Source organism: Centruroides sculpturatus, unplaced genomic scaffold, assembly GCF_000671375.1.
Source record: "Centruroides sculpturatus isolate CEXI.00-Female unplaced genomic scaffold, Cexi_2.0 scaffold546, whole genome shotgun sequence".
NCBI classification, from domain to species: domain Eukaryota; kingdom Metazoa; phylum Arthropoda; class Arachnida; order Scorpiones; family Buthidae; genus Centruroides; species Centruroides sculpturatus.
The window spans coordinates 63,100-87,460 of record NW_019384706.1 but is presented as its reverse complement, the minus strand read 5'-3'; the positions used below and the strand labels follow the sequence as shown (position 1 = coordinate 87,460).

The 24,361-nt window shown below is 31.3% G+C and overlaps 2 protein-coding genes across 3 annotated transcripts in view; one reads left to right on the top strand and one right to left on the bottom strand.

The window, feature by feature from the left end:
• The first annotated feature begins 2,110 nt into the window (after nt 1-2,110).
• LOC111627676 (synaptotagmin-C-like) lies at nt 2,111-7,134 on the top strand. The gene is made up of 8 exons (XM_023371280.1): nt 2,111-2,662; nt 2,763-2,797; nt 4,119-4,270; nt 4,343-4,512; nt 4,580-4,693; nt 6,122-6,478; nt 6,599-6,713; nt 6,794-7,134. The coding sequence occupies exons 1-8, from the start codon at nt 2,657-2,659 to the stop codon at nt 7,132-7,134; spliced, it is 1,290 nt and encodes a 429-aa protein (XP_023227048.1). The 5' UTR covers nt 2,111-2,656.
• The window catches only part of LOC111627674 (periodic tryptophan protein 1 homolog), a 32,938-nt gene continuing 14,980 nt past the window's right edge, over nt 6,404-24,361 (bottom strand). The window contains exons 2-16 of one of the 2 annotated variants that reach the window (XM_023371279.1): nt 17,122-17,180; nt 16,916-17,043; nt 15,555-15,640; nt 13,772-13,874; nt 13,582-13,689; nt 13,385-13,506; nt 13,240-13,298; nt 13,075-13,171; nt 9,075-9,136; nt 8,722-8,833; nt 8,555-8,645; nt 8,364-8,485; nt 8,175-8,286; nt 7,913-8,093; nt 6,404-6,470 (exon numbers count right to left, since the gene is read on the bottom strand). In XM_023371279.1, coding sequence (XP_023227047.1) covers nt 7,915-8,093; nt 8,175-8,286; nt 8,364-8,485; nt 8,555-8,645; nt 8,722-8,833; nt 9,075-9,136; nt 13,075-13,171; nt 13,240-13,298; nt 13,385-13,506; nt 13,582-13,689; nt 13,772-13,874; nt 15,555-15,640; nt 16,916-17,043; nt 17,122-17,180 — 1,440 coding nt within the window. In that variant the 3' untranslated portion in view covers nt 6,404-6,470; nt 7,913-7,914. Of the gene's footprint in view, nt 8,094-8,174; nt 8,287-8,363; nt 8,486-8,554; nt 8,646-8,721; nt 8,834-9,074; nt 9,137-13,074; nt 13,172-13,239; nt 13,299-13,384; nt 13,507-13,581; nt 13,690-13,771; nt 13,875-15,554; nt 15,641-16,915; nt 17,044-17,121; nt 17,181-24,361 lie in introns of both variants that reach the window. The other variant, XM_023371278.1, reaches the window with a different exon arrangement.

Genomic DNA, 24,361 nt, shown 5'->3' with positions numbered 1-24,361 from the left:
GTGTTTTTTTACCGACTTCGCAGCCTTGCAATGCACCAGCAAAGACTAAGTAATTTAGCTATAATTTCAATTGAACATGAAATCTTAGACAGCTTGGATACAAGAAAATTAATAGCAGATTTCGCAGACATAAAGGCAAGAAGAATTCTATTTCTGTAGATAAATATTTATATGGTTTTACACTTAAGTAAACAAAAATAACTTAGTAATAATATATAGTTTTTCTTTGTAAAATATTTTTCTTTTTTCACACCGTTATGAGACAACTCCAAAGACCCTTTCTGGCAAGCTCAGCGTAGGTAGTCGTAGTTAAACAGATGCATAATCGGTATTGCACACGAGCGTTCAAACAGCTAACGGCGCGGCACCCCTGTTAACGAGCAGCCTTTAAACGCAAGATTAATTGAATTATTTGGATCGAGAACAGTGTAATGGCTTCAGTAAATGTGGCCATGGTTACCCAGAATGCAGTTTGAATATCAATAATTTAAACTTTAAAGGAACAACACAGGAACGAAAACCTCTCCAAGAATTTTTCGGGTAGTGGTATCTCCCGGATATGTCGGGTACTCTCCCTCAACATCGGCCGAGGGCTAGTAAAAAGGCCCTCCTAATGTCCACAGAAGAATGAGAAAAACGGAAAAATAAACAAACTGCAGGCACCAACTCCACAAAATCATAGACTATTTAGTGAAATTTACTTTGTTAAATTAATTGGGCTGTTACTTCTATTTACTTTCACAACACCCAATTGAGATTAAATCCAATTACGTTCAATTTTACTAAATTACAATAAACGACACAATTTTAAAACTGTCATCTTGTACTATTGAAGTAATGTTGTGGAGAAAGTAAAAAGGTGACTATTCGTAACATGTCGGTAAATTCTCATTTACGACCACCCCCCGCTTTTACGCCAGGTAAATATTTTCTGACGAATGCCATATTTTCCTGGATCATCTCTATACATTATGTGGGTAGCCTGAGGTAGGACGAGGTCGTACCTCCTTTTGATAGGCAACAGTTCGGTGAGAACTGCCCACTGGTCAGTGGATGACTTAGAAAATGCTTTTTCTATCCCGGAAAGTCGGGACTCTTTTGTCAGGTCGAGTGGAGGAGGTGAGAGGGGTCGTCGGTAAAGTGTAAGCGATACTCGAAATAAAGACGACTTTTAACAACAAAACAACATTTATTGAGACGATAACATAACATAAATACATTGAGCTTATCTCGAGCGGACACGCGGGAGTGGAGGGAAACGCGCCGAGAGAGAGTTTACATTAATGGGTATCATACCTCTACGATTTCGGATCGGACGGTCGGACGTTTTCTAACCGGATCGGACAAGTTGTCTTGAGGAACGGACGGTGGCGATGAGGATAGGCACGGGGTTTCCCCGATCATGAACGGTGATGATGGACCGTGTTCACGGACAGCGACGACGGACCTGTTTTTCTCGTCGTCACCCCTCTTTTATCCCTTTCGTCACGTTACTGGGTTTCACCAATCGGCGATTTTTAGGATAAGTTCCTCATGAGGAACTTATCCTAAAAATGGCCGATCTCGAAACGGCTCCGTGAGAAGGAAATGTATATATCCTTTTTCGTAAAATCTCGAAAAATGAAGTTTTCTTTGTTTAACTTTAATAAAGATATTTAATTTAATTTGAGCTTCTTTATTTAATTTTATTTTATTTGGTCCGACCCTCACATTTATATATCATATTTATTCGAATACAATACATCTTAATTTCCATATGCTCACCCTTTTCCTGTAGTTTGAAAGTTAACTAAGGGGCATATCTGGGAGGGGTGCTTATGGTGCTGCAACATCCTCATAATATGAAAGCAGTTTTACTTTAAAAATGTTTATTTCTGTTTATAATTTATGAAATCTTCCAAACTAAACGCCGAGTAATTAAATATAAAATGAATTTTAAAAAAGCAATTAACCTTAATAGCGCACAACACTCGAAGTGAACGTAACATGCAGTTCATGTATTCAAGTACTGTTGTTCCTTAGTATCGAAATATGCCCATATTTCTGTCTAATCTTGGCAATGTACTGAGTAATGTACAAAAATTAGTGTCCCTGTACAACCGGAGCAGAGTTTTTGCTGAATAAATTAGTTTTTCTGTTACTTCAAGTTTTCTTCATTAATCGCTCCATAATTTTAATTAAAAAATCGGTATATGTGCAATATCGGTTCGACTATAAAGGAGTTTTACAGGACAATTTACGCCATCATATTCTAATTATACGTGCATTAAAGTGCCGTGATTCATATAATTTTTCGAAAAACATATGCAGGATTTATGTGTGTTTGCAGCAACGTCATCCAGAGCCCCACGTGCTTTATACGTCCCACCTGTCGATGCTATAATGGCCACTTGCATAGGACGGAATTGCTGTTTTTAAAGTCTTGGGAAACATCGCAATTTAAAATAATTTTTTTTTTAAATTTCACTTTTCCGGTGCAAAGGAGTCTCTCTATTCAATTTTAAGTTATATTTTAAAGTTAATATTGTTCTGGTGTCTTTAGTTATATCCCTTCTACTTCGCACAATTTCAATATGTGATCTTTGTATGGGAGCTGCAACATGAAGACAGAATGTCCCACATTATATGGCTGTTTGACGGTTGAAAATGGATAATTATGAATGTAAGATAAGTTCTCTATGATCTAAATCATACTTTAAATCATTAAAACAATGGTAAATTATAATTATTGGTCTTGATATAATTGGAGCACCCTTTAACAGGCAACTGAAGTTACTGAAGACATAACTTCTGGAGTGTAAGTTACATTCTTATAATTACTCAAACTGTAATTCCTAAGTAAAATTTCCTGTATAGCTATGGAGAATTACACACTTAATGATTCTAGAATATGTATAAATGTTTTCTAAATTCTGATTTTTATAAAATCTACACAAAAATAGAAAGATTTTAGAAAGACGCATGCTTGCTGCATTTGTTAGACATCCGATAACCTAAAAAATGCAAAACATGGGTCAATGGATTTACACTTAACTTGTATGGAGTTTTCAATGTTTTATTCAAATGTAATGTATAAATGAGGGTCAATTTTTCCCATAGAAAGTCCTCCCTGGAGGTATTCTTTTGCACCTCATTGCATTGTGTTATTCCATATGATCAATATGTTTAAAATTACACTGCTGCAACAACATCCATATCATCACAATCAGGGTCAAGCAGAATAAAAAAGTAAGGATTTTTCTTGAGAAAAACAATTATTCTTTCAAAACTGCTCTTCACATTAACTATTTTAGTTCTTAGTACAAATCTTAGTATTGCTGATGACACAAACTTTACATTTACAGACATATGAGGTAACTTTAGAGGTAAACAGAAGGGTGCCAGATTACTGTATGTACAGGCGGCCTGCAAATAGGCAATGGAGTGATGTGACTTGTCACCCTTTGGTACAGATTCTTTCTAGAGGCAGATGGGTAAATAATACAGTGCACTGACGTGTAACACAGTACATAGAAATGAAAATGCATAAGTGATCACACTAAAGGGTATCCCAGATAATTTAAACTTTACTAAATTAACTTTGTGTTTTATATGATTACTTAATCCAATGTCTGCTGGATATTTTTTCTGGATTTATTTCATTAATCTTTGCATAGATTACTACTTTTACCTAAGAATATTCAGATTATTTTATTAGTATTATTAAAACAGCTTGCTATATTTGGGTTAAATATACTGATTTTGTAACACATTCAGTTATTAAATAAAAAAATTAATGTATTCCTGTTTTATGTGGGTCCCTTCCGTCATCACCTAGGTGCTACTAGGTAGGCCTGGCTAAACCCAAAATGAGCCAATAAAAGTATCTCTTAGCATTTACAAAGCAAAAAAGAAAACACAACACTAACACGGCTCAAAAATACATATTACTTATTATGAAACAAGAGGGAAAAGGCTTTTAGTATACAAGTTATCACATATGAATTAGAGCTATGCAAGAAGCATCTTCATTCATAATGATATTAAAGATCATATAAGTGATGCTCAGAAGCTTGGGTAGATTCAACTTGTATGAAAGTTTGTACAATTTTATACTATTTGTCGACTTCCACTTACAGGTACAAAGGAAACTTTCACTTAACAGAAGAGGAAAAACTATTAATAATAATAGTATGTGGATCCATAGTGTTGTTAGTAACATTAGGCACAGTGTTTGTTGTGACCGAATGCTGCTGGTTAACTCCCTCCTCACCTAAATCTTGTCTGAATGGTAAATATACATAGCAGTAGTATTTGAAAAAATTTATCAGTTAGATCGGTTAATTATTATTTAATTGTTCAGGTGGTAAAGATAAACTGAAGATGACGCGTGGCGGTAATTTAATATCCGTCCCACCTTTACCTTATTACACGACAGGTTTAAATTCGTTCAGAGATCCATGTTCCAGAAGCACCGACAATTCTATCAATAGCAAATTTGACATAATTCAAAATTTGGATTCGTTTGTATTTGTAAGTACAGTTTTTTTATAATACCCTTACTTGACAATACTTGAGTAATTTGTTGAATATTTTCCAGCCTGAAGAAGATAAAAACATTAACATTGATGTTAATTATGGACAGATCACTTTCTCGCTTCGTTTCATGACAGAAAGTAAAGAGCAAGTGGGACAACTGGCTATTCTCTTAAAGGTAATTAACAGAATGAAAACATTTAATACTTATAAGTCAAAGTAATAAATCTGAGTTGTATAACATTAAACTATGCTACAATCAGAGAGAATTTAATAGTTATCTTTGTTATAGATCCATTTGCTTGCACAAAATGAAATTAACATTTATCTAGAATTAAATCATTTCTATTTTAATTATGTAAATGCAATAAAATTATGTTTAACACAACTAAAAAGAACTAATTTAATATTTTTTTGTCAATTAAATAAAGATGGAAAAGAAGCCATGTGTTTGATTAATAACACGATCTTGTGTTTAATACTCTCATTATTTAGTATGTAAGAATATGGGATGGGTATCAATGCAAGCTGTTTTGTAAAATACATAACAAAATACATTTCATTTGTTTGAAAAATAAACAAAATAGACTATCATTCTCAGAACAGGGCTTCATTTCTAAACTAACAGAGTTGTGTAGCAAGGAATGTCATCCCCACAAGGAATCATCACAACTATTCAAGCCATGATCCTGATGTAGTGGCAAGGCACATGTCATGAAAGAAGTCTGGCTCAGTCTTTTATGCCTTGATATCCATTTGAAAGAGAGAACTAGCCAGATGTCTCTTTAAAGATTAAGTAATCTCACTCAGCAATTATCACTGAGTACAAAATCTGACCTAGAGTATTCTAGCAATATTCCTTGCTATATGTTAAAACTGAACGATTTGGAAATAAAACCCCGTTCCACAAACAAGTTTTTATTTTTCAAACAAACCGAATATTTTCCAATTATTTTCGAGTGTTATATGTAGAAACCTCATTTTGGCTACCTGTACAATATTATATACAAATGTCTTTACTGCCTCAACCAATGGCAGATTACAGAGATGGTTGTCAGATGATTGAGACAAAGATGTTGGCTTAGCTGCTCTGAGGAATCCAAGTTTAAGTGTAATTTGGTCTTGGGAATTTTCAGGCAGCTTAACATGTAGGTCCATCCTTCAGCATCTAGCTAATTTTATTGGATGTGGTTAAATCTACAGCAGGTATAAACAGGTTCTTAGTTATTATAGTGCAGAACTTTAAGTCTTCATTTGGCTCGTGATTAATGAACTACTTTTAAAGGCAACTTCTAGTAAACTAAACTATCAATCAATTATAAATTCTATTTAATATGTTTATAAAAATTAACAAAATGAATGTGTGCATAATGCATAGTGTATTATAGATTGCTACTCACTCCAAATATTATATAGAAGAACAGAGAATTCACTGAGTTCAGCGTTCTTATAACGCCAAACTCAGTGAACTATCTGTTCTTCTATGCATAATGCATTAAAGTTCTTTCTAGTTGTAATGATAACAGAAAATTAAGGCATACATTTATCTAACATTTTCTTTCATACTGTAATTCTCACCATTTATTTTTATTCTAAACTGTCTTAGGAAGCTCAAGACTTACCAGAAAAATTGTATGGCGGTGTCTGCAACCCTTACACAATCATTAAGTTATATCTCAGCAGGGACAGGTGCGTGAAGATAAAAGATGGTGCCATTCCATTCTGTACCTTTCAAAGCAATGTAAAAAGGAAAACAAGGCATCCCCTGTTCATGGAAAACTACGTCACATCTCTGAGAAAGGCTGACTTAAAGAAATGCATAGTAAAATTTTTAGTTTATGATCACGAAAAGTACGCAAATGATACAGAATTAGGAGAATGTACAATCTACTTGAAAGATTATAATTTATTAAAGAATATTCAAATACAGGAACACACAGTTGATTTGACAGCACCTAAAGAGGTAAATCACATTTTTTCAAAGTTAGATACAATACAGAATTCATCTGATTAGAAATCTAACTCAGTTATTTATTTATTAATTTTTCAATTAATAATTTGAATTTCTTTTTCACAAATCAAGACAAATGGAAAATTATGTTTTGGATTAAGTTACTTGCCTACGGCGCAACGTCTAACGTTTACCATATTTAAAGCCTGTCATTTGAGATTAACTACGGACGATCCAACAAAATTCGGTAAGTCAACAAACTCGACTAATTTAAATCTTATGTAGCATGAATTTTGTTACGATTGAAAACAAATTTACGCATTACAGCACCGTATGTTTCCGTATTGATGTTAAAAAACGGCAAAGTCATCCAACAGAGAAAAACAAATTCCTGCCAAGGTTCCAGCTTTCCGGTATTCAACGAAGTACTCTCGTTCGACTTGCCGCTGAGCGATCTGGAAAATGTCGTACTGCTGACGGTTGTCGTAGACAAAGGTAACGGGAACAGAGCATCGTCCGATAACTCAAACTCCAAACAAATCAAGAAGAAATCTTATGTTGGAAAAGTTGCTCTGGGAACAAATACGCAAGGCAGGGGTCGAGAACAATGGAATGCAATGAAGCAACTACCGAGAAAGCTATTAACGTATTGGCACACCTTGAAATGACAAGAAATGTATTGAATATATATGTTTAATCATATACATAGCAAATACAGTTCTCAGAAGCGAAAATGTGAAGAATTTTGCAAAATTTTTAGCATTTTCTTTCGTGAAAGTATGTTTAAATAAAAAACGAATATAGTTATTGATCCACAAACTCGATAATTTTAATATATTCATATACTGTAAGAAGTGACTCAAGTCATTTTCGAACAAACAACAATCAATACTTTTCTTACTTTCCAATATATAGAAACACCATTTATAACAAGCTTTGTTTTTAATGCCATTTAAACACCATTCAAAAACGAAATTTTATATTGATAAATAGGAAAACAATCATGATTTAAAAGGTATTACACCTTAAAAATTTGAAAGATTGTCTGATAATTATTAAATGTGATTTATAGACAGATACAACAACATTTTTTGTGTGTCTGACCAAGCCTATACAAAAGGCTTTCACAAACATGTACAAGTAAACCCTGTTAAAATCTGGTCGAACCAGCAACACTGCGGTCGACAAATGACAGCTCAACAATGATTCCCTGTATCTAGGGGCCGCAGCATCCCAGAACGGAGTCAACTAGATAAAACGGGAATCCAGATTGAGGAGATCGTACAAGATCCTTCCAATGATAAGCCGGAACAAATATACCACACGGCCAACATGTAAAAGTTGAGCAACGATGAGTTTTTAAAAGTTATGTATGAAAGTATCCCCCGAAAAAATAACAAGAAATATATATTTATTTATTTTCAAAATTAATATTTAAATATTTACAGTTATTTTGGTTTTATGGATTTAAACTGTCGAAATTTCTTTTTCGGTTTGATTCCCATCTCCATGTTATTCAGTCTAAGATTCTGCATTTCGTCTGTAGTTAGATCTGTTTCCATTAGTTCTGTCTCGTTCTGAACTTTTGAGAGATTTTCATTTATGTAATGAGCAAATCTCGTCGAAACTGGAAAGCACGAATGGCAATTGGCCAATTTATTTTCACAATTATTCGTCAATCCTTTAATATAAATAAAAATAAGCTTACCAGATTTCATATTTCCAAAATCCCAGACGGTGAAGTTATTTGAGCGATCGTCACCACCAGCAGCAAACAAAAACGGCGAATCGGTAGACAATGCGAGAGCATGTATGGATCCCTTTCAATACAGTTTATTATTTTTCACTAGAGAAACATTAATACAATTAAATATTCAATAAGAAAACCAAAACATACCACATTTAACTTCTTTTCTTCTATAAAATCTGGATGGTTATTGCTGATGTCCCAAATTTTGATTGTACCATCAGTGGATGCTGTCACGAGACAACCTGCGCATTGCGTACTTAAAGAAAGCCCTATAAAAAATATTCAATCCATAAACTTGTTTATCAATACTGTTGAATTTGCCAAATTGACCAACGTACCTGTAACAGCCTCGAAATGAGCTTTGATCACATAAACAGGTTTATCGTTTCTTGCGTCTAAACAGTATACAGAACCTTTATCTGTACTAGCCTTGAAAAATACATGTAAAACTAAGTTGTAGTGATTTATTGCACTATTGAAATCTGCAAAAATGATGTAGACTTACAAGGAAGAAGAAAGGATTAAAGTGATCCCAGATAACTTTTTCTATTTCACCATCCAGCAGCCAGCATTTGTGAGTGTCATCCTTATTGCGACAGTCAAACACTCTCACTGTCCTAAAATCAATAATAATTATTATTCACACATAACCTTTCCCACACCTGGACTAAAGCAGCTTAAAAACAAAGTTCACGACAGGCTGTAAAATGTAGAAGAAAAGTACATTTTCTAAATTTTAAATGTTTTTAGATGTGTCTAAGATATAGGTAATATGCAAGTCTAATATATACAATGGCTATTTTATTAGATATAAAATAGCATTACAAAAAAAAAATAATTAAAACAATAATATCTTACTTATCACAGCTTCCAGTCAGCAAAATTTGACTTTCAAAAGGATGCCATTTAACAGATTGCACCTAAATGGATAAAATTATAAGAATTTACAGAAAAGCAAAAATTTAACCCTATTCAAAAATATGTTACATTCAATTTACATATAAAAACAATATCCAATCATCATCAAATAAATAAATAAACTTTCTTAATTGCAGTAAACCTCACACTTCAGAAATACAGTCAATATGAATTTTCTTGACATTTCTGTGAGGAATTACATAGTTCAAACTGTATTTCCAAGCATGCAATCTATTTTCCCTAAGTTCATTGTTGTAAACAGAGATTACACACTGGAAAATTACTGTATATCTGCACAGATAAGTCAATAGTTGAATCATAAAAAAAGACCCCCAAAATCCAGGGCCATCTTACGGGACAGAAAAAAAAAATTTGAAATTTATATAAATTAAAACCTTCCATATTTTGAAACTGCGTTATATCTTTATATTTATTTTTTAAACTGCAATTTAGTGTTCTATAGTTTAGTGTTAATATCAACACTAATTCGTATACAATTTATATTATTAAACTTTACTTTTTATCAATATTAGTAATAGTTCTTACCTAAACAGGTCAACTAACTTCACTTTTCTTGAATTGTACATGTTCAGCTCACAGAATTTAGTGGTGTTTTTCTTTTGGTACGGTGATATGCATAACAATGTGTTCTTATTCAAAAATTGCAAAGTAAGATTCTTAACTGTTTTTTCCCCCCAGATTTCTCCCAAAAAATCCTCAAAAGAACCAAGATATTGATTAAACTTAGATATTAAACTATATACTGAATTTATCCCTACATACTTATTCACAGAATGTCTCCGGAAACACTGAGAAAACTATGATGGGCATATAGCACAGTTGTTCTTTAATATCAGCACTAATTCGTATATAATCTATATTATATTAAACTTTCCTTTTATCAATCGTTTTTATCCTAATTTAATATTAGTAATAGTTCTTACCTGAGCAACTCAACTAACCTTCATTTTTTTTTGTTTAGTTTTCAGCATCTAATGGTGTTTTTCTTTTATAATGATTTGCATACCAATGCATTCCTATTTAAAAATTGTGAAGTAAGATTTTAACTATTTTCCAGATTTCTTTAAAAAAACACCTCAAAAATATCTTCAGAAAATTTTTCCTATTTTTCAAAGAACTTTTCGTTTCCCAAAATTTTTTTCTTTTTAAAAAATCTTTTACATGTATTCTTAGCCAATTCTCGTAGATTTTTAAACTTAAGTTTTTATTTATACAATGTTTATTTTTTAGAATTTCTATACTCTCTTTAAATTTTCTGCTGTAAGTTTCTTTTTCTTTATGTAGGATCTTTACATTATTTTGGTCTATATTGCAGTGATTTAACATATAATGTTCAAGAAAAGCTGAGTTAATTCTATGATGTTTTAAATCTGCTACATGCTCTTTTAGTCTAATCTTCATCTTCCTCTTAGTTTCTCCTATGTAAACTGTGCTGCATGCCTGTTATGGGTTTTTTTCAATATGTCAGGAAATCTTCTATGAATAAGTATGTAGAGATAAGTTCAGTATATAGTTGGATATCTAAGTGTTAAATATATTAACTGTATTACTTTTTATAAGACTTAATAGAAGTTTGAGAAGTCTTTGAAGCCCAGCAAAGTCTAATTATGAAAGTCTAGGTCTTGTATGTACCAAGTAGAATTAAATTTTCAGCCTGGTAATTGAAATGGTCCAATATATAGTGTATGATCCCCGCTTGTGGAAATATGCCAAAAGATGGAATCTGTGATTTTAAAAGCCATGTCATGTGCTATTTGTAAATTCATGGCTTTTAAATTCATATGTTGGGTTATGATGTGTGTAAAAATTGGTTTTATATGTTTTTAGTTGACTGAGCAGGGGTGAAACGGAGCCCGAAACATGTGTATTAATGCCTATCAACAAAAACCGAAATAAACCGAAAGTGTTGGTTATTACGTTAAATTGCAGTTTAAAAAATAAATGAAAACCATTATGACAAACTGTAATTATTTACTGGTAAAGAGTAGGTTATGTCCACAAAATAGAATAGCCCATATTACGTTTTTTGTGAGTAGGTCATTACCCGAATGCCCAAATCAGTGTGAATGTTTGCAACAATCACAAAGCAGTGCTGCCAGATGCAAGAAAATAAAATTTGAAGTTCTTTCAAAAAACTATGAACAGGACATAATTCCGTATATGCTATACAGTGTTATTATCCAGATGATGATTGTTGATTTAAACTAAATTCATAGGCTGCTGACAGTTTGGGGGTCTTCTTATAGGACAGATATATGCTAAAATTATAAAACTCTGATAAAAATTTATACCTTGTCTTATCTGCACAGATATATTGTAAGTGAGCTGTTCTGTTTTCCCTAATAGAATGGCTCACTTAATTCTTCTCGAGAAACTATCATTACATCACAAAATGGAAAGTGCACTTTACCAACATACCATCAAAGAGAAAAGTTTCTATATTAGTACAGGTAACCCCCATATAACACAGGAGTTACATTCCAAAAAATTGCCGTGTTATACGAAACAAAGAACTAGTGCAAAAAAGGGGGTTAGGTTCCAAAAATTAAAAAACATGCTGTTAAATCCTTATTTAAATCGGATTTATTATTCATTTTTTTCATAGGTAAAATACTTATTTATTATTTAAGTAAATATTTTAGGAGAGGATTATTCATCCTATATGATGATCTCAGCATGAGCATCATCAACTGGTAACAGTTTTTGGGTGCGTTCGTTAATAGCGGTCGCTCTGCAATGGGAGTATGCTGCTGTTTGTAGGCATTTAGGAACGATGGCGGCACCTGCACTATCAATAGTATCATGATGGAGGAATCTATAATTCTAAAATGAGCTTTTAGAGGCAAAAGAAGGGTCCCAATTGTAAAATTTAACCATTAAATGGATTATTTGTTGAAAGAGCATTCAAAGTAGCCACAAAAACAATTAGAATGCTCACGCAGAGTTACGCAGAGGTATAAAAGAACGCACCCTTTATTACATTTCATGTTGTACGAGGGTTTTACCCAATTCCCAAACCGTGTTAGAGTGAATTTGTGCTATAGAAGTGCTGTGTTATACAGGGGTTTCCTGTATTTGAATTGTTAGGTTATAACACTACATTTTTCCACTTATTAAAAACTAAAAATTAATTAATGAATAAGAAAAAATGGTCAGGACAACAAATACATTTTAAAATTCACCAATTATTGATTAAATGTCAAGCAATTTGGCCTAGAGGTAGGCAACGTAATCTGGCAATTGTTTGGCAGTAATCTAGAAATCAGGTTAATGGATGTTTATATTAAAATTCACAAAATATTAATAATTGAAGATCATCCTGACCATTTTTTATTATTTATTAATATACTTTTATTATTGTGTCACCACCAGAAGAAAATTTTTTAGTGTTTTACATAGCGAGATAGACACCATACTTTGATAAAAGTGATGACTCTGCTGTAAGAATGTTATGCTTCCAAGGTGCAACAAGGACAAAACAAAAATACATTGTTTTTGTATTCTTCAATCATTTTGTGAATTTTAAAAATTAATTAATTAATGAAAACACCTGACTATCAATAGGCAGTGGTTCCATCTCATAACTAGTTTAATTTCAAATAAATTAAATTTGGTAATTTTATAAATATCTTGAAGATAACACCATTCCGAGTCAATCTTATCGTCTACAAATTTCTAAATTTGTTACTTAAATTAAAAATTACTTATTATTACTAAAATAGTGATGCCGTCTACTTAAAGTCTAAATTTTATTGTAATTAATTGACAGTCTTGGAAAATCCTGTAAAAATTTGACAAAAATTAATTGCTGTTGCATTTTTCTAGGATTTTAGCAGAATTTAAATAATCTATTTGTGTTATCCTTGAGATAGAAGCATTATAAAAGCATTTTAATGTCACCACTAGAAATTTTATTCACCTTTTCTGTATTTTTCTCAAATTTCGTAACGGGTTTCTCTTCTGATATATCCCATATGAGAGTTGTGTAATCTGCAGAGCCACTTGCCAAATTATGTCTGTTTATATAACACAAAATTTGTCATTATTTAAGTATTTTGTAAAAAGAAAACAATGAGTATTTTACCTAATGTGCTTATTCCAAGATATATCCAACACAGCTTCTGAGTGACCACAATATTTTGACTAAAATTAATAAATAAATAAAAAAGGCAATTAAAAACAAATATAACCCACAATTTTTATCAAAATTGAATGGATTTAATGTTAACTTTAGCTTTCTTCTTCTTCTTGGCAGTCTTTCCGAGAGTGTAAGCTGGCTCTAGTGCATCCACCACATCAATATCCCAAATACGTATGACTGGCGTCATATCGCCAACGGCAATGTAGTTTCCTGAAACAATTTTTTAACTTATTATAAGCAAATTGAACTTTGTACATCACAAAAATAATTTTCCGAATAGCATACCTGGAGTTTCTTCGCTCGGATCAAAATTCAACCATTCCAGAGCTAATGGATATGCAGGCAGAATCGTATCGTGATGAACGTACAGATCGTCCTCCTCTTCATTATAAACTAATAGATACACAAAAGGGAAAAAGCGTCTCAGATAAATAAGTATAAAAAAATAATCTGTAAATAAACAAGATATACTTACCATAAATTTCTAACACGCTACAGTCTTCGTGAACTCTACCGACAGCAACAAGGTTATCTGTCGGTCGAATATGAAAATCTTCATCATCGTCGGTATCATCCTCCTATTGTAAGTAAAATAATTTCAGAAGCAAGCTTTTACGTAAAAGTAATGTTTGATATCACAAAATCCATAATTGATGCACTGTGCAATAATCAACAACAGGCAATTGATATTGATTGCAGTATTAACCAACAAAATTCTATATCTAAAGCAAGTATGACAAATTAAACAGCTTCATTTCTAAAGCATACACTTATTTAAAAGCTTTACATTTGTATACAAAATTAATTGTGTTAATTATATTTTAATTACTAATTATGTACTTTTATGTTTGCTTAATAGAAATTTATAACAATCATCAGAAAACTTGAGAATCTTTTTCATTTTTTTATATTTTAACATTTATACTATTGAAACCAATAGGATCAAACAGCACATCTGTGAACTGCAATGTACTAAAATGTGTTCTGATATTCACTAGTGAGTTCGTTGAATAGCAACTAATGTAAATTGCACTCATCAAGCTGTGGATGTGGTACTTATCTATTCTTCTTGTCTTGTTTAGATTAGTTAGGCTATTTTGTCTCTTTTATGGCTCACTAAATCAGATTGTATAGTTTAATATTAATATTAGTTTAAGCCTCCAGTAATAGCCACTTGGCACTAACCCTACTAGCTTTTCATAGCTGCACTGCATATTGGTGTATACTACAACTTATGTTTTCTGTTAGACCCATTGGGAATATGGGCTAGCAGCCTAAAAACTGCATGCCAATATTAAATGTAGAAGGATCAGTAGCCAAATGTGTAACAGAGGCTTTGGAAGAATCTAAAAGTTTTCAAGTTCTTCCTTTCTCACCTGTCCAACTCCTCCCCTTCCCTTTCTTCTGCCAGGTGTACCTTGTGTACGGCTGTAATCCTTCATAAAAGTGTGATTATAGTGAGTTCTGATGAGGCAATGTGGCTACCTCTGCAATTATATTATTAAAATCATTTTTACTACTCTTCTGTATTAACCCACAGATATTTTGACCAGATAAGTCTGCAAATGCAAATACAGTCCACATTTGCTCAACATCTTGTTCGGTTGACAGATATTCCAGTAAAAGCTTATTAAATTATTCATTTGTGTATCAGTTGTGGCTGAGACTGATGCATACTGGAATGTACCCATTGACTGATATTCAGGCAAATAAAACAAATAAAAAATATAACACCATATGTTAAAAATGTCAAAATCTAATCAAAACAAAGATAACAATTGAAACTGCTTAATTATACAATGAAATTTGGTGGCAATTTTAATTTCAAGGTTCATTAGCATTGGGTTATTAGATTAATTAACTTCATCAATTTCAATAATTCTCAGTATCAGTAATATCTATGTTTAATAGAATCCAAGCTGGAATGTTTAAATACTTGAAAAAAATTTGAGTTTTTCTTTATGGCAAAAATTTTTGCTATGTTGATAAGCTTGCTTTGAATCTGTCAAGATTCTAAAATTTTAGAATCTCTGACACACCTGCCAGAAAGAAAAATGAGATTGAAATTGTGCTCAGCTGTGTGTTTTTTCAAGTATCATCAATAATGATAACAGCCAGTATTCACTTTTCTACCTTTGATGCTAAAAAATATAGTCGATTATTCAATAATATTGAACACCACTAGTCGTCACTTATAATTATCCAATTAATTATACAGTAAATGTTATTTTCTGTTTACTATCAAACAGAAATCTTACCTTGTCTTTCAATGTTATATAAGGATCATCTTCATTGTTTGCAAAAACAGTCAAATCTGCTAGATTCACCATAGGATTGGAAGAATCTAAAAAAGTTTTCAATACATTATGCATTAATGTTATTTAATTTGATATTTTTCCCACTTCATTTTGTTTTATAACATTAAACTAAATTAAGTTAAACATTGAATAATAAAGGAGAAAGGAATGTTTTTAACAGTGTGATTTTGATGAAGCAGAAAAAAATGCTGTTTATAATAAATTATTTGAACAAACAACTCAACAACTCCATGCAATCAACCCGTTAACTGGGCACAAACTCTCAATCAACTGTCAGCATTCAGTAGTTTTATTCATTGGATCATTGGTGGGCACAGATAAAATGGAAGCAGCACAATTATACATTGATTTACTGACAAATTAATCATATACCACAGGTATTTGAGTTAGAAAAATAATCTACATTAGATTATAAAAATACTATACAGAAAGCTAATGGTGATGGTACTTACAGTGCCAAGTATCAAATAGTCTATAGTTTGGAATGCAGCAAAGCTGTAACAGAATGAACTTACACAAACTACAGTCAAATTATGAACTGATCTTAAGTGATGAACATGTTAAATGTTAAATATTTATATTGAGAAGTTACTTTTAAAGTTCAAAACAAAAGTGAGAGATTGAAAAGACTTCAACTGTTAAAATACATCCATCAAGGAGCCTTAAATAAATAAGGAGACTTTTTTAAGTTCAAAAACTTTCATTTACATGAATAGTGTCTAAATAAGTATCTATGTAAAGCTAATTTTCAATGAAGATACTTTAAATGTGAAATTGTATAACTAGAAAAGAACAGTTCTAAGAAAAACCTCAAAAGCTGGAAAATAATAAAAATAAAGACACCTTCTGTACTAATTCCAGCAGATACATTTATTGGAAAAAATGAATGTTTTCAATCACTTTCATAGATCTTTGTCAAATTATTATACATTATATGTTATTATTCTTAGCAGTTGTATATCGAAGGTGATGTGTAGAAGCTTAGCTTCATCCCAATGTAATAACATAATAAAAATCTCTGAAAGTCATTGAGAACGTTCATTTTGGTAGTACAGTATATCTTAAAACTAAACAATTAATTGACCAAATGAACTTTGTAGTTTTGAATATAAGACAAGAAAAATAAATTTATTCTAGCTTTACAAATAATCACAAAATTTAATATCTCACAATGATTATAACAAAAAGGCATGAATATGGTATGTGTAAATTTACATTTTTAACAAGATAATTAATATCATCATTAATTTTTAAAACACTTATAAGAAAACCACAAAATTCATTTAAAATTATATACTGACCATCAACGTCATAATTATCCAAGTCATACTTTAACGATATATCTTCATCGTTCAGCACACACTCTTCTTTAAAGGCCGACTCGTCCACGGACTGCACTGTCAGATCGCCATTTTCATTCTCGACATCTCTGTAAAATAAGAAAAATGTCACCATTTTCATTTATTCAAAATGAATAAATGAACAGCCAAGTACAAAAAACAATTACTTAATGTCCTGTTTTGTTTCATTTATCAGCTTCTTCAAATCATCTTTCGAAAGATGCACCTGAAAATCAAATCACATAATTAATAATGAAATAACCACTTAAGCAGAATCTTATCTTTCAGCATGCAATAAATCCTATAATTTTTAGTAGATCTTATCTTAAGAATCATAAATCAATTCTATGAATCCAATTTTAATGGAGACTATTTCTATTGTTTTACATGGATTCTGATAAAACCTGACATTTGTCAGGTTTTAACAATGATTATCATCCATACAAAACAGTAATTAGCCTTTTAATATCTAAAGGCAGTTTCAAATATTTGGTATTTGACAAATGCCAAGTAAACATTTGGCCAAGACCAAGTAGATTCGTCCCCTTTGATTTGACACGATATACAATCAAGGAATCAGAAACAGCAAATACCAAATATTTGTCAACCAGAGTCATGAGTAAAGAACCCACACTACTTTGTATTGACCAAACGTTTTCTCAGTACTCGGCAAATACCAAATGTGTGAAGTCACATTAATATAACATTTTAAAACAAACGGAAGCAAAAACTTCTCACATTTTTAAATTAACTTTACATTTCTTCACCCACTCAACCCTATTTACATACTTATAACAATTATTTATTTCTAACAATCTTCTTTACTTGTCATGTCATCATCCTCATGTAATTTTCTTTTTAAATTTTTGGCGACAGTTTGAGGTGGGAGATCATTCTTTTAACTTCCCTTTGGAAGTCTCCCCCAAGATGTCATTTCCAGGTTGAAAACGTATTTGATTTGCTCTCGGCAGTCATCTGAGTAAGACAAGTTTCGTTTTTAGTTTTTGGAATTTTGTCCAAGTGAGGTGCAGTGGTCTATCTTTAATAAAATAAAATGCCCCATAAATAAATAGAAAAAAACTAATTAAAAGTAATCCCCAAACAAAATAAAACAGGTTAATTCATTACACAGTTACTGGGAGTTTTTATCTTGTTATAGTTTTGTGTATTTCATTCATATTAATTTATTATCAAATCAATATATTGTTTTGTTTATTAAACTGAAAGACTAGTACAGTGATACATTCAATGATTGAAACCTACAGAAAAGTTGCAAGAAAAATTTAAAAAATAGTAAAATAAAAACAAAAAGAATAAACCAAGCAGAAAAACTGACATAGTGGATAAAAAATCAAGCTAGACATTTATATTTTCATATGTATTTTTTTCAGCTGTGACAGTCTAGAAGTCGTCTAAATTGTAATATAAATTATATCATTTCTGTTTAATTAATGTGTTAATTTTAATTAGAATGTGTTAATCACATTTTGAATGTTTTGCTGTTGCTGACTTGCTTTTATCCGAGAGTTTGTTATTGAGGGTGATACTTTCTTCCCCATTGGGCATTATCTGTATTAATTAAAAAAATAAATAAATACATAAATCCCCAAAAGACTTTTTTGAAATAATTCTAATAGAGATTTGTGATTTGACAAGTTANTTCCAACCACGTGCTTTACATAATTTGAAAAGTCCGTTAAAAGCTGTCAACTCGAAAATAAAGGTATTCAATTTCGCCTGAAGATGACGGTTGTAAACTGTTGAAAGTACTTGCGAGTATATCTGAAATTTAACAAATCGCTGTCAGTAATGCCGCAACACAAAAGTGTCCTATATTTAAAATCAAATTTAAATATGATAAACTTGTCCTATGACAACCAAAGTACACAGGTACACATTCACAATAGACCTTTCCTGCAGGCAATCACCGGAGCCTGAGTTCTTATCCTCCTTACAATTAGGATGATGGCTCGGGCTTGCTCCAATAATTACCTGCAAGGAAAAGTCCATTACTTGTAAGACAACTGCCTACAAGGAAATATTGCTGTGAACTTATGTAATTTTGCCATTATGGTAATGGATTGTAACATTAACACATTACAATTATAATTTTTAATACTGTGTTTAAAATTCTACATAAATTTAAAACAATAATTAATTCGTATCTATAGTACATATATATAATATAGGTGGCCAAACCTTGTGATTATAGGAGCCATGTATAGCATATCAGAAGTATCTAAAAGCCTCATTCTCTATTGGAATAGTATTTTATATTATTGGTTAAAATACTGTAGTTATCACTGTTATTTTATTTTACTGGTACCCTTTTTTTTACTCATTCTCTCCTGTGGACACTAACAGCGTCTTTTTCGAGCTTATTATAATTTTGACTGGGTCCACAAAGGGGCAGCAGGTCGGTGAGGGATGGAATCTGACATATCTGGACCAACCACCCATCAAAAATTCATACCAAGATTCCATCCTAAATCCACTATAGCAGTATACTGGCACCTTAACAGCCTCAGCCATCCAGCCAGGTAATAGTACTTTATGACCAGCTAGATAAACACACATACTTAACTCCTTTGATTTTATGAATTGTACCTTAATCTTGAACAGAGAAATGAAAGCTGAAGTTGAGAGTTAGGCTAAAATGCAAGCTATTCAATATTGTAGCAAATTGATTAGATGTGACATTGAACTAAATTTATACGATCATCATAGATTCAACCATTGACCATGTGATCACCAATTTGACATCACGGTATGTCATATCCTTCGATGGAAAGTAAGTGGTCCCTTTGATAACTCTTGGTTCCAACATTTTGGATTTTCCATGCAACAATTTCAAATTGAAAAGTTTTAAACTGGTTAAATAAATCACACAAAAAACACATTCAAGCACTTTTCCAGCAATATTTCTTTTTATGACAAATGTTTTCTGCTTCCTTGATAAGCCTGCCTCAGATCTGTCAAAGATTCCGAATTTCAATGTTCTAAATTAAAATGTTAACTCTCATGATGACACAATATAAACAATTTTATACACCAGAAGTTAGAGAATACATGGTCACAGAAAACTTGATAGTCACATCATTTTCAAAATTTAAAATTTTAATATCTGTAGAAGACATATCAGCACAAACCTACATTCCAATTTAAAACACTAAAAGTTGGAATCTTTGACAGACCTAAGGCAGGTTTATCACAGAAGCCAGAAGCATTTGTTTCAAAAGAAAATCATTGATGAAAATGTGCTCAAAAGGCATTTTATGTGATTTAAACTCTCTTCTGGCTTTGACTCTATTAAACCTAGATCATCATAATTATCTTGTTGCAGACAAAAAAAAAATAACATACAAGAGATTGTAACAGGAAGCTATAAACAATACATTGTGATCACGGGTTCTCATCACTTTGTAAATAAGACTTTGGACGATAGTTTTGCAGACTGTTTCACATAAATATGCAAGGCAGAATTAAGAAGCTGGAATACATCAAAATCCTGGAGCACTGATTTGGATTTAAATGTAAAGATATTGAAGTTCCATGAAACCATGCTGAAATAATAGTGGGTGCAGAGGTGATAACAAATGTAACATTCAGAAGCATGTCACATTCACAAGGCTACATTGAAGGAGCAGCCAATTAATTTCAAGGATGTTAATACTGGAAGCATGGAAAGTGTTCCCGCATAGCAGTATTGAATGACATTTTAATTATTATTATTTGAATATATTTATTTACCTATATATTTTACTACTTAAACTACTGTTATATATAACAAAAGGAAAGTATAGCAATCAGTCAAAAACTAACCCTCCTGAATTTTTTGGGCTCAGGACACCTTGAAACATTAAAAATTTCAAAAAATTTGGAGGATTTTTCTGTACGTATGGCACAGTTTTGTTAACCCTTTTCAAACCTTAATAACTCTTGTGCTTCCTTTCAAAAATTTCTAAAAGTTTGTATGAAGATTTGTTTATCAAGGGACTGAAACTATTAAATTTTGGTGGTTAAAGGTTGACAGGATAGAGAGATAAAGAGGGGTTGTGTGCAATATCTCAATTAGGGTTGGACATAATGACAATTTTACCATTTACAATTATTTATAAAACATCTCTACCCTCAAAATTAAACTTTTTGCCATTTTATAATAGTTGAAAATATAAAAATTTTTTAAATAAAATATGATAACAGATGGCATCACTAAATATTGCCAGGAAAGTTAAGCAATGAGTTACTTAACTTTCCTGGCAACATTTGGTGGCTTAACTTTATCTTTAAGTAACTTGTTGCTGGAATTTTTTTTATTTATATATTTATTTATTATCAACATGAGCTTTCAAAATCAAAATTTGTTCCATCAAATGCAATTCTTAAATCAAACACATTTTAGAAAAACTGTTAGGTATTCATTCGTTCAGAATGAAATTTTTCCTGAAGATTGTTTAAGATGTTTGAAAGTGTTTGAATAAAGAAATTTTTACTGCATTAGATGATTTTAAAGTTGGTATTTATAAAAAAAAATCATCTTCTTGAGAGGAAAATAAATTTGTTCAAAAGTTAACATTTTGACTTTCAAAGTTTTTGAAGAAATTACTAAAATAAACTGCTTATTAAATTCTTATTATAATATTTTCACCATGAATGAGGCCTATGAAATTGGAGTGGTGGGATAAGACAACAGAACACATGGGCAATCTGCCAAGGAAAGGATGCCTCTCAGCACACTGTCCCCTATTTAGGTATTAAACATGGAAAAACCCTCCAGAAAATGCCACACAGCTGACCTGTTGATGGTGTGTTAACATGCATCAACTAACACTATGTGATTGCCATAGGCTCATCCTATAAAACTGGTTATCATCGTAAAATGTAGTTCTTTAACAGCAATGAACTATACTTTTCATATGAAATTATTTAAAACATAGTATACATTTTGTTCAAAATGATTTGTCTGATATATATACAAAATAAGAGTTGTTATAGAAAACTACAAAATACTTGTTAAAATCTGTAGAATGTAATCATCCTTATCCATAATTGGCTTTTAATCCACAATGTGATGCAAACTAAAACCACCATTTAAACAATCTACTATCAGATTAGTTTAATTACAGTATCTGTTCTGTGTGGGTTTAAATTAATTGAGGTTTTATCTAAATAAGAAAGAAAAAATATTAATTTTCTCAAACATAATTTTCTACAAACGATTTAATAAGCGACAATGCTTTAAACATCATTAAACATTTATTCACGCAAACTTGACATCAATATCCAGGCCGACGACATTAAATTGTAACATCTTATTACAAACAAATTATAATTCAAAACAATTCATTTAATTATGGAATCGTTTTCTGCAGCACAACGGCCGAACGTTACTAGAAGCCAAACCTGTTTTACTTTTCCACCTTTCTACTTGACATGTGACAAACTGGAATGACTTCTTTCAATGTCTATTATAAACTGCAACCTAGTAATTTTTTTAAACAACTTTAACCTTTATCTAGAAACAAAACAAGGAAATGAATGTTTCTAAGTATCATCAGTATGTCCTAGTTTCTTTTTTTTTGTAAAGAATTTAGAATCTAAACCTTTGGAAATTTAATTTGAAGTTGCAAAAGTCCCAATTGGTAAATTAGATGCTTGAAGTTAACTAAATTTTGTATTAAATATTTTTAAAAATGTATAAATACTCGTTCCTAATTTTATCTGAACACTTCTAAATCTTGCATAATGTCAAACAATGAATAAAAACTCTTATGTAACACAATTTATGACAGTCAAAGTGATTATCTATCATTCGTCAACAGAGTGACCTCTCCATTGTTCTTCTTATTGCTTAAAATTGGCTGTACAAAGTAAATTATACTCGAAGTATTTTTTAAAATTATATTAGATTCATGGCTTCAATATTATTTTTAAGAAACTATCATCAAAAGATAGAAAATTCTTCACAGATTACTTACTTTTATTTGTGCTTAGAACAGTATTATATTATAATGTTCTTTGTTTACAAATTATCATTATAAAGAGCCTAAGTATGAAAAAGTAAATAATAATGTTGTAAAAAATCAGATTAGCTATTACAAAAGCAAAAGTTTTATTATAAACATTTTCAAGGTATTGAAAGTTCCATCTTGTGCAAGTCTAAAAAACCAGTTTGAAAGATTTTTTTTTAAAAACCAATTTAATACTACAGGCAATGTGAGTGATTTCTTAAATTTGTATGAGTTTTGATGAGAATTTGTATGATGTTTGATGACTGGGTAATTGTTATCTTCAGCTACTTTAGAGTGGATGAATTGTTCTCTTACACCCAGCCTTCCAGTGCACACCCCAGAGAAAGTGGAAATATGTATCATATAACTGATAAATTTCATATGCACTACCATACATATAACTTAAATGTCATTACAAATTTCTCACTGTATAGGAACTTTTTGAACACCCCACGTCTATTCTTCCATGTTTTCTTCATCAGTTAAAACAAATGAAAACATTAGTGTGCTGTTAAAGCTGTCTATTACTAAAAGTTTAAACATGAATATATTTCATTGGCAGTTGACATAACTACTTGCTAAATTCCAGTCAGACAAGTAGTTCTGTCAACCAGCTTAGCCAGAGAATGTGAAACTATGAAGGAATACGGGTAAGACTGAAGGATAACTTATGCTAGACAGAAGAGGAGTTACTGGTCGAGTAATGTGACTTTATTAAAATTCTAACTTTCAATCCCAAACTGCAAATTTAAACACTAGTATATTAAAACATATTCAGTTTACTAACATAATTCATCACTTTTAACAATCTCTTGAAAATTAAAATCTTAGTTTATCACAAAATATGGATTCAAAACAATAGAGATTTTGTGTTAAAAAACAATTCCTACATCTTATGAGGCTTGCAAGATAGATTACTTATTAAAAGCAGTCTATATTTATACTAAGACATAAAATAATCTATATATATAAAAATGAATGTATGTGTGTGTCTGTCTGTCCTTCATGCATTACCACACCGTTTATCCGATTGCCGTGAAACTTTGGGAAGTTGTTTAATATACTCCCGCGGTTTCTGGCATAGTATGATTGCCATGAAACTTTGAAAAGTTTTCTAATACACTCCCGCGAAAGTTTCTGGCATAGTACATTTATCCTACGATAGATGGTGCGCGTGTATATGAGCATTTTACTGTGTGTTAGATCGATTTCAAATTGTGAAGACCATTTCCCCCCTCCAAAAAATATCTCTATATATGAATTTGTTATTTACAATATTTGTAATAATTTTTGTTTAATAACTTATTTCAACTTTTTTTTGCTAATTATGTATTCGCTCAAACTTTGTTAAAACCTTAACTGTATCCCGAACAACAACCGAAGTTGTAGAAGGAAA